Below are 18,010 nucleotides of genomic sequence, written 5' to 3'. Positions count from 1 at the left end.
TAACTTATATTCGAATAGACGAGCAGACAGATGATCTCAGAGCAGATTTTGATCAAAATTTGATAGAAATCTACAAATTTGGTGAAGAGAGCGCATGCCAAATTTCATCCGTACAGTTCAAAGCTTTTTGAGTTATCTTTGTAACAGACAGTCAAACGGACATAATTCAAAAATGTGTTTTTCGCACTTAGGGAGATCTATAAAGTGGAGATGAGTCAAAAACTCGAGTTCGAATTTGTTCACGATTACAATCCTTTCTCCATACTTCGTATACGATTAAGTAAAAATAAGCACGCTTCAAGTAAGGGGATCTGGGAGGAAAATCTGCAGGTGTCAATCCACTTTCATGGAATTCTGCATTCAGTCTGTTGTAAAATGATGCATCATCTTATTACAACCACATGTCTAGAAGTTCGGCCAGTAGTAATTCATCCACTATGCTGTTCAGTACTGACTTAATATATGGGTAATAATATTAATAAATGCCTTTTGATCTGCGGCGTCAGATGATTAACTGCACAGTATTATTTCCGAGTGTAGTCGATTCCGAAACACCCTGTTAGTCAGTTGTCTCTTCCAGTTGGTCTTCGGAAACTATAGAATGCACACCCCTCTCACATTCTTCCATTTAGTGAGAGAGTTAAAATTCTGCTGAATGATTCGGGATTTCATGATGCTACAATTCAACCTATGAATTACTTTTCTTTTCCACCTTGGGATACTCCAAATTTTTCATTTTTGAACCCTTTTTCGGAATTTGATAAATCTACAACAGCACCTATTATCTTCCAGCAGCTCTTTAAAGATAATCGCAGCCGGTACAGTTCGTATACAGAAGTATTCACTGATGGATCAAAATCGAATAGTTCATGTTGGTAGTGGAGTTGTTTTACCTACTCAGACATATAACTACAGTTTGTCCACATCATTCTCTGTTTTGACTGCTGAACTGGTTGCAATAATATACGCTCTTCAAGTGATTTCGACTTCTTGTACACGCACCTTTTGTATCTACGCTGACAGCAGGAGTGTTCTGGAATTTCTTTCCAATTTCAATAATCTGATGCATAAGATGGTTTTAGAAATCCTGTTTTTTTTTTGTTTTTTTTCATTCCCTTGAAAACAAAGGGTTTAAAATTTTATTCTGATGGGTTCCGAGTCATATCGGAACACCTGGAAATGAGGTGGCAGATTCTGCAGCAAAATTGTCAGGCACTTTTCGTCAGCAAGCGCTTCCGCATGGAGATGCAAAAACATGTTTTGCTCGGCACGTTCACATGTTGTGGCAACGTTCTTGGGATCAGCAGATTTCTAACAAGCTACATTCTTTCCAACCAATGGTTCGTTTATGGCCTACCATCCCAGTGCGTCGACGCGATATAAAATTATCTCAGCTTCGCATTGGTCACGCCCGCTTCAGCCATAAATTCCTTTTATTTGGGGAACCATGTATGACATGTCATACACTTTTAAGTGTACGTCATGTTTTAATTGATTGCTCTGCTTATAATAATCATCGGTTACGGTTTTTTAATGCAGTTTCCATAGATATGAGTGAACTAGTGGGTGATAGTCCTCACTCTAATATTTTAAAATTTTTGCAAGCAATTGGTTTGTTGAATTTTTTTTTTTTTATCCATTTCAAAAATGGTTTTCATATCTCTGTAATTAATGTACTTTCACTTTTTTTTCCGAATATTTTTGAAGAAACATTTTAATGCATTTGCTTATTGTTTGTACTTTTATCTCATTTAAATCACATTTTAATATCATTGAATTTAATTTTTACCATTTGATTGGCGCAGCATGGCCAGATCTGGCTTTTGTGCCAAAAAAACCTAACCCATCTGCCAACCACTCGCTATTCATCATACTGCTGTGCAAAGCAGGGCCAACCAATGTGGTTTTGAAAATGCTACAGCACACATTCATGAAACAGTGTCACTGATGATTAACTCGTATAAAGAATGAATTTTTATCTTTCAAAAAATATATATATATATATATTTTTTCGTTTAACTTTTAAAGTTTCCATCCAGATATAACAACACTCGTCTGTCCAAAGTATGCCTCAGACAAAAGAAGGATTGAAGTAGGACCCAATTATAAATTGCGTCGATCATGATCTGATTGCAGCTGCTAATGGATGAACGCTTTATGGAAGTCAGTTAATATTTTGAAATATTCTCTACTCTTTCGTTTTTTTAGAATGTTGAGTTCCGAATAGATTGTTTCTATACTTGAAAAAGAAGTCAAAATACCAATTTTTGTATCACTTGTATAATACCACATTCTTCTTGCTACTAACAGAGGAATAACGAATCTAGTACTTCGTAGTCTTTAAATCATTTCTATTAATACACTTTCTAAAAAGATGCTAGGAATTCGAATATATATATATGTAATGATATTTTAAACTTTTAATTTCAATTTAATTAATTTCCAAGATTTTATCTTAATTTAGCCCATAGTAACTTCATTCTAAAATATTCTCTTATTTCGTGATCCAATTCCACTTTCTCTACTTAATTAATTCAAGGGAAGCTTCATAAAATTGCTTAGTCAGCTAAACGCCGAGATACTTTCACACGCTCGGCGTGAAGGGGTAAAAATGTCCAGTAAGCACATTCTTTCTTAAGAGATCCCTGTGTTTCCCTTACATGTGATTGACATACGTCAGAAATCCCTATCAGAATCTTATTAATATATTGGCACTGTGAAGAAATATTTTCCCTGTCAAAATCTAAGGTTATATAAGGCGAGGGATAATTTATTTCGGCCCTTTTTTTTTCCCCACTCTGGCTTTTGCACTGCGCTGTGGCGGACGTCTTGTCCGCGTCTCTGCTTGTAAATAATTATGCTTTCCCGATGGATTAAAAAGAAGTTAAAAAGATAAAAAGTCTCTTCACTGCTGGTCACAACTGCATTCTGCTCACATAAAATAATATTACATATTAAAAAGCCGACAGGATTCGAATTTATTATATATATATATATTTGTATTCTGCAACTAGACTAGCTTTACAATTCCATATAACCTCATTTCTATAATATATCATTTTCTTGAAAAGCCTTAGTTATTGCATACCAAAGTGCGATCAAATTTTGTTTTTTTTGTTCGGTATTATATTACATTCCTGAGATATTTTAAATTCTCCACTTTTTAGATTACAATCATCTTAGTCTTAAAGACGGATCGACTAATCAAAGTGAACAATAATATACACGACTAGTAAATATTTTTCGCCGGATAATATGCTTCTACACAAATATTTACTCATTCTGAATAAATACGCATTTGTGAAATAAATGTTTCCATCTAAATTTGTGATTACCACTCTAAATTGAAAACTAAGTATATATCTGACAATTTGTAGATGGAAACAAATTTTAGTATATGCAAAGAATATAACAAAAACATTTTATCAATTTTTTTTAAAAACTCTACAAGAGCTACATGAGCATTTAATCTTTAGAGCTTTTTATTTTTCAATCTCAATAGAATCCAGAATATTTTTATACAACTGTCATCCTTCTTTAAGGAAACTTTGTAACCATAAGTATAATCTAAGTGCAACATTTAGGGAAATAAACGTTTGCCCTACTATTTGGGACAATCTGTGTTTTGAAATTTTTACCTGAATCAGCAGCGGCTCATTCATAAGTACTGAGCAGTATCCCAAGCAATAATTTCAGAAACCATTTCTTTTCCTTTTTTATAAATTTGTAAAATGTTTGTACAGATAATTTAATGATTTTATGCAATAACAGCTGAAATCATTTCTAAATCATTGTCTTGCTCCTTGGGAGTTCAAGGCAAGAGAAAATAAAAATATAATATCGCTTTTAATGGTAAATTTTTAGCTCTGAAATTTTATTATTTAAAGCAAAATAATAATATATTAAATAAGGCAAAATTATATTATTAGTATGGAAAGAAATTGAATTACAAACAAAACAGTCCTATTTACTATACGTTCCAGGATTCCGAGACAAGTACTTTTCAACGATTGTACTTCGCTAAGAAGTGGTACGCAGAAAGATGAGCAGTCAGTACGCCTCCTGATTCCTCAAATAATCTGAAATCACTCAATTGCCAACACCAATAAATTCCTCCTCTCAACCTCTTTTTATTATTATTATTAAAGAAATAAACACCTTCTAAAGCATACACAAAAGCGTGGCGGTTTCCAAATTCAAGAATGAACGGCAACTGCTTATTGAAACTCGACCCTTAATTTAAATTTTTTTTTCTTTTCTTGGATTCATTTTATTTTCTTTTTTAATTTTTTCACCATTTTGCTTTAATGCTTATTGCAAAGAAATATTTCGGATTATATATATTCTGATTATTTATATCTTTTGGTTATTTTGCAAACAATTCAATTCAACAAAAATAAATCATTACTATGAAAAAAAAATTTTATAAGAAAGATTTTCAATTAAAAAAAAGTGTTAATCGAAACAAATTTGGCAATACTTAATATTACATTTCAAACAGCAAAAAATTATATAAAATTTATATATTTTCATGCCTTTTCAAATACAATTATTATTATATTTATTTATTTATAAATAAATAAATTATTTATATATAAAATAACTCCATTAAAATATTTATCATTAAATATATTAATGGAGAAAAACAATTCACCAGATATCTATCTATACTTATATAAAGCTCAATGCGTGTGTGTGTGTTGGCGCTCTACAGACCAGACCGTTTGACCTACAGCTACCAAATTTGGTACATGTATACCTTGGAAGTCATGAATGTGCACCTGGGGGCCCTTTGTTTGAATTTTTAATTAGAATTTTAATTACCAATTAAAAACTAACTTTCCCGCAAAAAAAAAACTTCATTTTCCCCCACCATCAAATGAGTAAGGCTTCAGTTTTCTTTTCCCACTCTAACGAGGCTAGGGCTACCATTTTTCGGCCGATTATTTCAAACGATTCTGTTTATTTTCTTAATGTTTGATGCATTGAAAATTAAACATTATTAATTAATCGATCTTTCAGATTCATTCTGAAGTACTTTTGAATTAAAATAAAACAGAATAAAGGAAATTAAAAATTTCTAATACGCATAGCGTTACACCAAGTAGAAAAATTCACGCATTTGCGTTACCATAACTGGCGTTGAAAATTCACAGATGCGCATTGTGCTCTGATTGTTGACAACTATTTTCAACGGATTCGGACTTGATTTAAATTATTTTTAGGTTAGTTGTGTGCTTTTGTAATTAAATTGTATTTATGTTATATTTTTTGTATATGCTTATAGTTTTAAGTATATCGTTTTTTAAGTAGTTTATTTTAACCTATTTTCGACCGATTATTTTAAACAATTCTGTTTATTTTCTTAGTGTCTGATGCATTTAAAATTAAACATTGTTAATTATTAGACCTGCTCATGATGAATCTGAAAAAAAAATTTGTTGACAAATTCTTGAGATATTACATAAATTAATAAAGATATTCTTTAATGCAAAATAAGGTTTAAATGCTCAGTGACCCTGTTTTCAGTAATCATATTACAAAAAAAAAAAAAAAAAAAAAAAACAAGCTTTGTTTCAGTAAAAAATATTATTAGATTAATTGCAGATTAATCATTTCCACTTTAATTTAAAGCATAAATTCTACGGGAGCTAACAGAAAATTAGAGAGATACAGATTACGTTATGACTGAAGGCCTTTATAATATTATGAGTGAATTAAAATTTGAAGTTTTAAAATTTTTTAATAAAGAAGCTATTAAAGTAGAAATTACATAAAATATTTAATTATTAAAATTTTAACGAGCATTAAGATTGGCGAACCGTCTGGTCGCCAAAGGTGGCTAGTATATAAATAAGATAAGCATAAAATTACCAAGATAATTAAAATCGAAAATTAATCATAATCAAATTTATACTAAAATAGCTAAAATTAAACTTTTTTCAGAAAGTTATAAAAATATCTAAGATTATGTTTATTAAAAATAATTAATAATTTAAAAAAGCTTTACAATATTAAGTTCCTAAATTAAAAACAGAAAAAAAAAATACATACTTTTTTAACACAGGAAGTACAATTAAAAACTTTATCAGAACAAATATGCTGTACAATATGTTTTAAAAATTTGTTCAATATTCTTAAAGGCCTGCAACATTATAAGATACAAAAGCAATATGGCAGAACATTTCGTTCTATTAATTTTTGTAGATATTACAATTTATATACATCACAATTTCATACACTTTAAGATAGTATATAATTACTTATTCATACACTTAAAATCATTTAAGAAATTTGATAAAATCTTGTTACCGATATTTCACATTAAGCTATTATTACGGAAACAAGGTACTACATAAAAGCAAAAGATTTTTTAACATCCTTGTTTGACAGATATTTATAGATCCGATTTCATACCCTGTATTTTTAATTAACAGATACAAATGTCATATTAGCCATGGCCTGCATAGTTTGGTTTGTAGAGTGTTGGATGCATATCCCTTGAGTAATGAGTTCAAACCTCGACGGCGGAACACTCTCCGCGTACATGGTGACTGGAGCACGTATAAATCTGTCAAAGTAATTTGCAGCAAAAATTATTAAATAAATTATACATCAGCACAAAATTCTGCAAGTTGAGACAATACCGCTGGATCAGAAGTGATCGTTCTCTGATTCAGGTCTAAATTATGATCTGTGAATCAGTAATTGAAATATGTGAACGAAGTCCGCCTCGTGAAAAGGACTGTGATGCATGAGTAGCCAAGACGTACTCTTTGTTCTAGATGGCGCTACTGAACAAGAGACGCACAATCTCGGCTTAAAATTATGGGCTTGTCTATGACAAGTGGCCATAAGCAACAACAAAATATTAGCTATTCTAGTCAACAATGCGCAAAAATTGCAACAAAGAATTTCAATCCCTACATGGAGCAAATTCAGAATGGCTTTAATTACCTAAGTTTCCCTCTGTCAATTATAAATATCACCAAATACCATACTTGGATTTCTTAGAAAAGAAGGCCAAAATAGGACATCTTTTCCTCTCATTAAAAAAAGTTTTTTTCCCCCTTTCTTTTTTTCTAATAGCTTAAAAAGATATACACTTTTTTGTTTATAGGTCAAAATAATTATTTCCAGTGAAATTTTATATAGCTACAATCTAGATATAATAATAATAATAAAACCTTATGCATTTCTACTAGAGAAAAAATGAAAATATTATGAAAATGTCCTTAAATGTCCCTATAGCAATCAAAACATGTGCTTTTTTGGGGGGGAGGGGAACAATTTAAAATAAGAATAAGGTATTTAAAGACATTTTATAAAAGCAAGAAAATATTACCTCCACATTTAGAGCACACTTCTTGGGCAACGTCAGGGAGCTCCTCAGCTTTACAGTCCACATATTTTGAAAGCAATAATTTAATATCACTATTTTCTGCATCATTTGAACATTCAATAAATTCACTATAGCATGAAACATGATCTAAAATGTTTTTCAGTGTTGTTGTAACTAATATAGGACTGCCTATATTAAATATATCAATAATGCGTTTATCACAAACTTCATCTAAAATAAAAAGTACTTTTTTCGAAAGAATTTCTTTTCGAAGCAAATAATTAAAATCATCATCAGGGCTGAATTTATAACTGTCATTAAGTAACTTAAGAATATTTACAATTTTTTTATCATAACTGTTTATTTCCAATCTGTCTGCATAATTCATTTTGTTGCCGCCAAAATTCACCCAATAAACACCATCAGGAAAATAATTTTTTATTAAATAATTCATTCTAAGAGATTCTGCTGCTAAGCTCGATTTTCCTGAGCCAATGGGACCATGTAACACAATCCATTTCGAAGGATTTTCTTGATCAGATAATTCAATCAGCTTGTCTCGAATCTTCTGCACTTCCTTTTCTCGAGGTAGAAGATGATTGACTGGCAGACGCACATTTCCTCTAACTAAAATCCTATGTACATCGTCATCTAGTTTAAAGGCTGGTTTTAATTTTTCTGCCAGCCAAGGATATGGAAGACAACCCTCTTCGTCCTTTTCTTCAAGAGCATCAACAAAAAGTTTTAGTTGATTGGAAGTTTTTGAGCCATCTGTCAGCAATGAAAATAATTCTTTAAACCGCTCAGGTTTTCTACCCTAGAATATATAAAAAAATTTACAAAAATATAAATTGCATTATTCTAATGCAGTATTTTTTTTTAAAAATACAAAAACAATTATAATAAAGGAACAATATTAGGGCCCCAAATGTCTGAAATCAACTCTAAAATGCTCAGTCTCATTTCCGATGTATATAATATATTTATTAGAAATTTTCAGATATATAATATTCTGAAAATTTCTAAAATATTATTACATAAATAATGCATAGCTTATCTGCTTTATTTTTCGGTACTTAAAATTAAATCAAATTGGCAGTATAGAGGGTTGAAATGCCTATTAATATAATTATTTAAAATACATACATTTTTATTTTAAAAATAATTTTAAGAAATTTAATGATGTTTCAAAATCCTTTTCTAATACAATAAATCAAATCCTGACTTAAATAAATCCTAAAAATCATGTATTATGATTACATTTACCAATAATTAAAAAAAAGCATAATCAAATTTAACTATTTTTCTTTTGAAATGTTTTTTGGTGAAAGACCTTAGAACATCTATAAATTTTTCTTACAAGTTTCAAGATCCTTCAATGTTTCCCACTTAAGAATGAATGAAGTGATATTTCACCACTGGGGGAAAGAGAAAATACTTTTATCAAAACTGTTATTCAAATTAATCCCTTTATTCAAAACTCCATAACCAAAACAATATTATGTTCTCACATGATAAAAAAAAAATCTGGCTTTTCCAACAATTCTTAACAAATTATGAGGGCAGAAAGTCTTCATTGTGTTTATATCAAAACTGAATGAAAAACCAGAGAATGCATTAAAAATTTATTAATCAACATTTTAACCTGTATTATAAAATGTTTCAAGAAGCTTTTGATATAATATATGTTTTTTATATTTTATTAATACTGATCTTTTTTAAAAATCTCAATAATTATGGTATATATTTATTAATGGAAACAAAACAATTGATTGTAGGAAAACCTAAAAAAAAAAAAAAAAAAAAAAAAAAAAAAAAACTTTAACAACAACAAAAAAAAAAAAAGTATTGTATTTTAATCAAAAGTATTCTAATATGATATTACAAACTCTAAAAATGATTATAATTCTATTTAGATGTTGATTTAAGCCTCATCGCTTATTGTACATCCTGTATTTCAGTAATAATTGATACAAAAATTGAAAGTCATGAACTTTTTATTTATGATGTATTGATTAAAATCCATCTTTATCTTTCTATATTTGCTATAAACATTGGTATTTATATAATCAGTAAATTGTAAACTTTTCTGTTAAAATGGATAAAAAAAAAAAAAAAATGAATTGCTCAAGGAGATAAGGAAGGGGAATTGCAAGTAAATTATAACAAAAAAAAAAAAAAAAAAAAAAAAAATCAATTTCCATTAATTGACTTTTCAAGTCAATTTCCATTAATTGAGTTAATTTAGAACATTTTTTATCAATATTGGATAATGAAAACAAATTTTTATCACTATAATTTCAAAATTTTAGTTTAGAAATAGTAATAATCAAATTACTTTCATATCTACTATTCCAATTTAAAAATTCAATTACCACAAATTTTCTTATAAATTGAAGGTTATGCTTTGATCCCCTGATGGGGATGATGTACCTTTCCATCCTGTTGCAGCAAAAAATATTTTGCAGAGGTAATTTTCACTGAGCAGAAATTTAGGATTTTCCCTGTACATTTTTTTTTTTCACCAGAGATATTAAGAGTTTTACTGCACATATGCAAATAGTCAAGTCCTAGATACTGTTATGCATAGAACCACAGTCACCAACATTTTTTAAATACAGAAGACATCATCTTTTATGAACAACTGTACAATAGCAAATCACAAGGTTTAAAAATCAATATGGAGAACATGCATTGTATTTTTGCGAAGAAGCAAAATTCAATTAAACTGAAAACACATTTACAACATATTTCTCTAGTTGCTAATGCGTTTTAAGAAATGAAAAAAAAAAAAAAATGATAGCAATTGCACATATTCTATCTGTGCCAACATGTGCATGTAAAAAAAGTTTCAGCACAATCCCAATTATAAAAAATTATATGCAGAATTCAGAATAGATTTCAAAGCATCATGATCTTTGAAGTGCACAGCAGCACACTAAGAAAATAAGATTTACATCACATAATAAAAACTAGATAAAATGTATTAAAAAAGTGAAATTCAGCTGCATTAATATCATTACTTCTACTATTATTATAAACTGATGTATCATATTTGCTCCAAAAAAAAAATATTTGTCAATTTGAACTCATGATTGTTTTAATATTATATAAATGTAAACACATATTTTCTGAAGCAGAATCGTAGTCGAAGATAGAGAAGACAATTTGAATTTTTAAACTTCGCCTTATTCCATTCTGGGAGGCATAATTTACATACAACAAGAGCAAAACAAATAAAGAAAATAGTTTTCCCCAATCAGATAAAATCTCATGAGATTATGACTGGATTTATGTAAGGGAATTATAAGCGCCTTTAAAAAGAATTTCTTTAGATTGACAGATTTTTATCCCTCCTCATGTAGCATTAATTACATAAAAAAAGGTGGAATTGGATCAGGAAATAACAGAACATTTTAAATTGAAGTTAATATGGATAAAATTAAGATAAAAATTAAGAAATTAACAAGGATTTAATTTAGATTTAGAGATATCATTACATATATGTCTTTTTTTTTTTTGTTATCTGAACTAAACTTTAACTAAATATCTTTTTTTGTCATTTGAAATGTACCATTGTAACAGTATTTTGAACTCCAAATGAATATATGGAATGCAAAACTATACTATTTATTTGTAAATACATAAATTACAAGCCAGAAACAAAAAGTAAATAAAAAAAAGTATTTGCAGTTTTTGAGAAAATTAAGCACCTTTAAGGTACTTAAAGCTGGTTTCAAATTTAAACACTTTTCAAGATGCTACACATGTTTTAAAATATCTCCATGTCTGCTGATTATAGCTTTAGTTGCTAAAATTTCAACTTCTTTAAAGGAATAAAAAATTTTTGAAATCAGTTGATGACTTTCGGATGCACATTTTCTGGAAAGTAGATAAAAATCATCCCCATTTCCTTATCTGTGCTTCTTTCAGGTTATAACTTCTTACGACCCTGTTGGTCAGACAAGAGAATAAAGTACATGGTGATATTCGTAGCAAAATGTAACTTTTTGTTGGCGATAAGTCACTAAATATACCAACCTTCTTAATCATTTTTTAATGACTGCAAAAGCAAAAAAAAAAAAAAAAACACTAATTTTCTGCTTGTGCATTTTCAGACTTCAAAAACCCCAAAGAAAACAGCATCATGTTCTCGCATGATAACATTTTCAAATATGGAAACAATTAAAAAATGGAAGCAAATAAAAGGTTTTTTATTTGCTTCCATTTTTTAAATTGCTTAGTTATTGCATAGTTTTATTAAATTGCATAGTTTTGATTACATCCTCATATGTTTGTAATATTTTTTCTAATTAAAAATGTTTAGAGAAAATATGCAAAAATATGAACATATTCTTCTAATTAAACATTTTTCCACTTTTGACTTAACTGAACCTAAATTCCACATTTATTTTAAATGCTGTATCAAAAAGTAATAATTGGGCAATAAAAAAGAAAGATGAAGAAAATGCATGTATCGGCAATCTAGTTTTGAAATCAAGATGTTTCTAAATATTTAATGCATATTTTATTTATAATAATATTTAATCCATATATTACTATACTTAAAAAATAAATGTTTGTGTGCCTGTATGCAGCGATGTGTAGACAAATCTATTGAAGTTACAACTTTAAAATTTGGTATACAGTGGGGGAATTCAATGCACTTTAAAGGCCAAATTTTAGAATTTAATATAGATATTTATTAATCAAATGTTTTGTATTGTTTTAGATTATTTTTATATATATTTCTCCATAGTATGGTTTTAATAATAGTAGGAAAGAATCCTTACATTATTGAAAATAGAAAACATCTGTCCTAGTAAAAGAAATTGATTTAAACTTCTTACATAATTTACTGAATTTTAAAGAAAAATTAGTCACCATTTCCCCAAAATTTTAAAAATGTAAAGTAAAATTTCTCCATTTGACATTCTAATTCCATTATCTTTTACATGCCATGGGCATTGCTGTTGATATAAGTAATGCATATTTTATTTATATCAATGTATAACGACTGATTTATTTATGTATGTAATGAATAAGCAATATATCACTATTTCTAAGAATCTATGATAAAATATGTACAAAACAGTTTCAATAAATAAACAAAACTCGCATTAAAATATTCAGTAAACATATTTTTCAAAACAAGAATTATAAACGGCACATTTCTAGCATTTTAAATGTCAGCATAAATTTTCAAATTTTCTTCAGAATATAAAATTGTTCCACATTTTAAAGAATTAAGCTAATTTTTAACAATTTTATCTTGAAAAGAAATATATTTCCTGAGAATTAATCATTATTTGTTGCTCTATTTATTTGCTGAATTATTTATTATAATCATTATAGCAACAAATGCTACAATAATAATAATTAGTTTACTAATTTCAATCAGATCTAGTTTTTATCTTAATGAAATTTGAATTAAAATGAACTTGATTGCTAAATGTCAATAAAATGCAACATGTTTCAAATTCAGTTATTTTTTAGAACTTAGAAAATTTTTTAAACTTAGAATCTGCTATCATTTAATATTGGCTAGAGTAATTGTTCCCTATATATACACCTTGCTTTCATTTAATTAATTTCTTAATTTTTTTATAAACTGTTATTATGCTATCTCTATTGAATTGTTATATATATATAATGGTTTAATTTAAAGTTTTTAAAATGGTTTTTTAAGAAATTCTAAAATTACATTATTTAGTTAGTTTTTACTCACTGTCAGATCCTTGCAATGAGTTTTGAACTGATACTATAAATGAATAAATGCACAATTAGGATTTCAAATTTTGTTATTCTGAAAATTTTTCCATGTTATTCTTCACTTATGAGGAAGGTCATTATATATTATGGCTGCTTATAACCATTACTATTGATGCAAGCTTGAATTTTGCAACAGCTACTAGGAAAATAGCCAGTTTAAAAACTTCACTTTCAAATACACACAATGTCTGTCAAAGCAGGTGTCTAATATTTTACAATCCTTTTTTATTTTTGTTTCTAATTATTTAATGCATCACTTGCTATTGATCCCCCGGAAGGTGAAATTTCAAGTGACTTGCGACATAAAAATACTTTAATCAAAAAAATCTAAGGGGGGGAGGGAAAAAAAAAACTATACCAAAATATTGATACTGACAAGCAATTTTTTATGCAGAGAGTTGAAAATTAAAAAAGTGTATTTTAATGCCATAATATTATAAAAAATATAAATGGTTGCTTATTTATATTTAATACTCGCAATATTTGTTTTTTGAAATAAATTCCTAATTCCAACATTTTGTTAGAATAGATTATCTAAGCCAGATAATAATTTATTAATCAAAAATATTATAATATTTAATAAATTACTTTTTGAAAACATAAGAGAATTATTTCAAGTTAGTCAAAATAATTTATACAAGAAATAGCACTCACGACAGCAATAATTAATCATAGATAGTAATAATAAAATATTAAAACATATACTAAAGAAAGGATTTTATTGACATCATATTAATAGTTATGCCACAGTATTAAAGCTTACAAATATTCCTACTCTAGAAAGTAAAGAAAACATCACATCATAAAAACAATCTTTTAAAGAAAATGTATAAAATAAAATATGTACTTTTGATTTTATTCTTTCATATTCTTCAGAACTAATCACATTAGAGTTACGAAGACTGGAGAGTATATATTTAGGATCTAAGTCATCTGAAAATGCTTTCCATTCTTGTTTCAATTTCACTATGATATCCATTATTATTAAAAAAATCTGAAATCAAATAATTAAAAATTAATTAAGATGAAAAAATTAACAAGAATGTATGCAAACTTATTATCACTACATATACTATGATAGAAAATATTACACATACATCTTTTTGCATGAAAATTTTTACAAAAGTTTTAAACAGTGTATAAAAATATATCACATTTTAAATACATAAACTGATATTTAACGTATAACATTTAAAAACCCAATTTGATATTTTTTGAATAATAAAGATTTTTTTCTTCAGATTAAAATTTAAAAGATGACATATTTCATATGTAATAAAGTTATATTATTTTTTTAACTTGCACATGTAATTAATTACATAGTTAAATACATCTACACAAAGCTAGATTTATATCTGAATAAATTTTATCTTTGAAGAATATATATTTTTATAAAATATCCATTATAAATTATTCAATTGATCCTACACTGCATTTTGGAGTTCTTTTGATTCAGATTTTTTTTTTTTTTCACTCAAGAGTTTTGATTCTCTTTCTGAAGCTTTTTCCCAAATACAAAGTCATTTAATCTAGCTTTCTTTTTGTTTTCTTACTTTGGTTAAATAAGCATTTTTTTCCTACTTCACTTTAGATCCTGACTATTGGCTTGAGAGAGTAGTTAATCCACTGAGACCATTTACATTAAATCAATATTGCACACAATAGAAGACTATAACAACTGCAGTAAGTTCACATTACCACTGTACAATAAGATTATTAATGTCTGCTATGCGTTAGTCCATTTTTTTTCCCATTTATATGCCAAATTCTACATAATTTTACATAATAATAAATCTAATGTAAATGCTTCATCATAAATAACTACTATGTTTTAGAATTCAATAAAATACTGACTGAAAATACTGCATTTCTCCTTCATAAAATTATTTTCTTATTTATAAGTAAATGTTCATTATTTCACCAGTTTTACTGTTTCAAGATACCAAGAATATTCTAGTTTATATAGCTTATGATAGGTCAGGTTTTACTTTCCTGCTTGCAGTAAGAACAACCCAATAATAAAACAATAATAAACTTTATTTATCAACTGAAAATATCTGTAAATTTTTCTTACTCTAAGAATGTTGATGAAAAACTAAAATATTATGTGGCATTGTATTACCCTGCAACATACAGCTATGATAGTATATCATCATAATCCACTTTGGAAAAATAACGAAAAGGACATTATATTTCAAATAAGATAATTAAAAATATTATATTTTAATATTAATTAAGTGAATGTTATTACTTAGTTGAAACAATAAACTGCAATAATAATCATATTTTAGATTATTCCATGAGTTTTAAATGCATTCTATTTCTAGCAAAATTTATTATTTTTTTAAAGAAAAAAAAAACACACACATCGGTAAAAAGATATATGGGAAAAAATAATTATAACTAATCTTTTTTTATTTCATTTTGATCAACCAAAATTTCGGGAATATATTTAAGACACTTATATAGAAAAAACAACAACAACCTGATTTTTAATGAATAATCAAATGAAACCTACTTTGAACAGATTCCTTTAGTTTTCGCATATATATGATGCAAATTAGCATTAGTAAACATTTTATTAAAAAAATATTTAAAAAAAATCTTTACTTAAAAGAGATGGGAGAAAATGTGATCTCAAACCAGACAAATCAAAGCACATAAGATTCACATGTGATTTCATTAGTATGATGCAAGAAAAGCCGAATCAGATTGCGATATGGTTTAGTCTCTAATGATGAGAGAGAAAATTAAAACGTTGATTATTGAAAATAAAACCAAGTTTTCTTTCCTTTTTAATTTACATTTGATTCTACTGAAAATTTATAAAAGGCATTCCCACGTCAACGAAAGCGTTTAGAATTCATTAATCAGTTCACTTTAGAGACTCACATTTCAGAAAAAGAGTAAAAGACAATATGGTTGCTGATGCCTTATCTAGACCAAAGAAAATTAGAATTTCATCACAAATTGATTATGAATCATTAGCCAAAGCTGGAAACAGATACTGAGTTAAAAGAAATAATTGCATCTCAAAACTCTTCATTGAAAATTGAAAAAATCCCAATTTTTGGATCTAATCAAGAACTATATTGTGATATTTCAATTAAAACTAAAATTTATTCCAGTCACCTTAAGGAAAATAGTATTCCATAGTGTTCACTATCTATCAGATCCTGGAACTAAATTGTATAATTAATAAAGCAACAATAAAATTAGATTCATCAAAATTTGTTTGGCCATCCGTCAACACAGCGTTTCTCAACCTTTCAGTATTTGCGGCCGAGGGCTCAATCATAATTTCCATCGCGCCCCCCGCTTACAATAAAATGTATACAACAATAATGTATATTGAGTATTTTGGATTCTGTTGTTAAATTATTTTTAACTAACTGCCAAAACAAGAGTAAAAGCGAGACAACGTTAGCGAGAAACCACATCTTGCATTTTCGACAAGCCGGCGGTAAAAAGATGAAGCGAATGAAAGCGGGTAAAATTTTAATATTATATTTGAAATGATAGCCAAACAGAAACATAACGTTAAAAGAATATGAAAATAGAAAAAATTCGTTAATGAAAGTTAATCTAGAGGAGGTCAGCTAAATTTAGAAACTGGGAATACATTTTTTTCGAATAATAAAAGAACTAAAACAGAAGCATGACTAAACAAAAGTGAAAAAAAATAAGCAATGTTTGTGGAAGGGAATCCACACGACCTATGCCGTCTCGAGTATGCGCGGAGTAAATGTTTTCTTATAGTAAGAAGGAAAATGTTCGTTCCAAGTTTCAATTCCAGCCAATTCAATTATTCGAGTCGATCCTTTTATCGTTATCGAATCTATAGTGAATGTGTATGTTATATACGTTTTCGTGTTCATTGCAATTCACCATATTAAATATTCACGGCAGTAGATTTATGCAGACTCATGGATAAATTTTTAAGCGGAAGTAAGCAAGCATTAGATGATAGTCAAGCATCAACAAGTACACAGACAAGCGTGGTTCCGAAAATAAAATCAAGAAAATATTCTCAAGAATACTTAAATTTTGGGTTTACCAGTGCTGAAGTAAATGAAGAAGAAAGGCCCCTGTGTATCATTTGCTCAAAAATGTTGGCCGCAGACAGCATGAAACCTAATAAACTTAAACGACATTTGGAAACGCTTCACAGTGAGTACGTCAATAAACCCAGAGAATTCTTCGAATTAAAATTAAAATTATATAAAAAGCAAAAATCATTTTTAAAGAGACTTTGTGAATAAAAAAGCTTTAATTGCATCTTAAAAAGTTCATACAAAATATCCAGATGTAAAAAAAACTCACACCATTGGTGAAGAGCTTATTTTGCCAGCAGCAATTGAGATTGCAGAAACTATGTTTGGAGATAATTTTTCAAAACAATTGTAGTCCATACCTCTTTCAAATGATACTGTTGCTCGTCGAATTGGCGATATAGCCGGAGATGTACAGTGTCAGCTTTTCTCGAAGTTGCGTGACACAGAGAAGCTTTGACTTCGAAAGTCCTGATCTGAATATTGTGTTAACTACGGTTGTAACCGTAGTAAACTCTATATAAATGCGACACCTGAAATCGGGAATCTTTTCCACACTTTATAAAGACATGGGTTTCAGAACATTCAGCATTACTATTTTATTGCGAGGCAAGATGGTCATCATATGGGAAATTTTTGCAACGTGTTTATAAATAAAGAGAAGAAATCGCCAATTTCCTAGCAGAAGAAAACAGACCGGAGGCAGAGAATTTTCGCGATGGTTTATTTTGATCAAATTGAGGTACTTGGTCGACGTATTCGAGAAATTAAATAACTTGAAGCTTTAACTCCAAGGAGCAAATACACATATGTATGTTGGACACGAGTGATAAAGTTAATGCTT

General features: G+C 28.2%; 1 protein-coding gene across 1 annotated transcript in view; it reads right to left on the bottom strand.

Moving 5' to 3' along the window:
* Positions 1-15,885, bottom strand: part of LOC129963034 (apoptotic protease-activating factor 1-like) — a 55,139-nt gene extending 39,254 nt beyond the window's left edge. The window contains exons 1-3 of the mRNA XM_056077045.1: positions 15,633-15,885; positions 13,962-14,108; positions 7,346-8,159 (exon numbers count right to left, since the gene is read on the bottom strand). Coding sequence (XP_055933020.1) covers positions 7,346-8,159; positions 13,962-14,093 — 946 coding nt within the window. The 5' untranslated portion in view covers positions 14,094-14,108; positions 15,633-15,885. The remainder of the gene's footprint in view (positions 1-7,345; positions 8,160-13,961; positions 14,109-15,632) is intronic.
* Positions 15,886-18,010: the final 2,125 nt, after the last annotated feature.

The sequence above is a fragment of the Argiope bruennichi genome, chromosome 3 (assembly GCF_947563725.1).
Source record: "Argiope bruennichi chromosome 3, qqArgBrue1.1, whole genome shotgun sequence".
In the NCBI taxonomy this organism is placed as follows: Eukaryota; Metazoa; Arthropoda; class Arachnida; order Araneae; family Araneidae; genus Argiope; species Argiope bruennichi.
The sequence above is the reverse complement of the archived record's forward strand: the minus strand, read 5'-3'. Positions and strand labels throughout refer to the sequence as shown.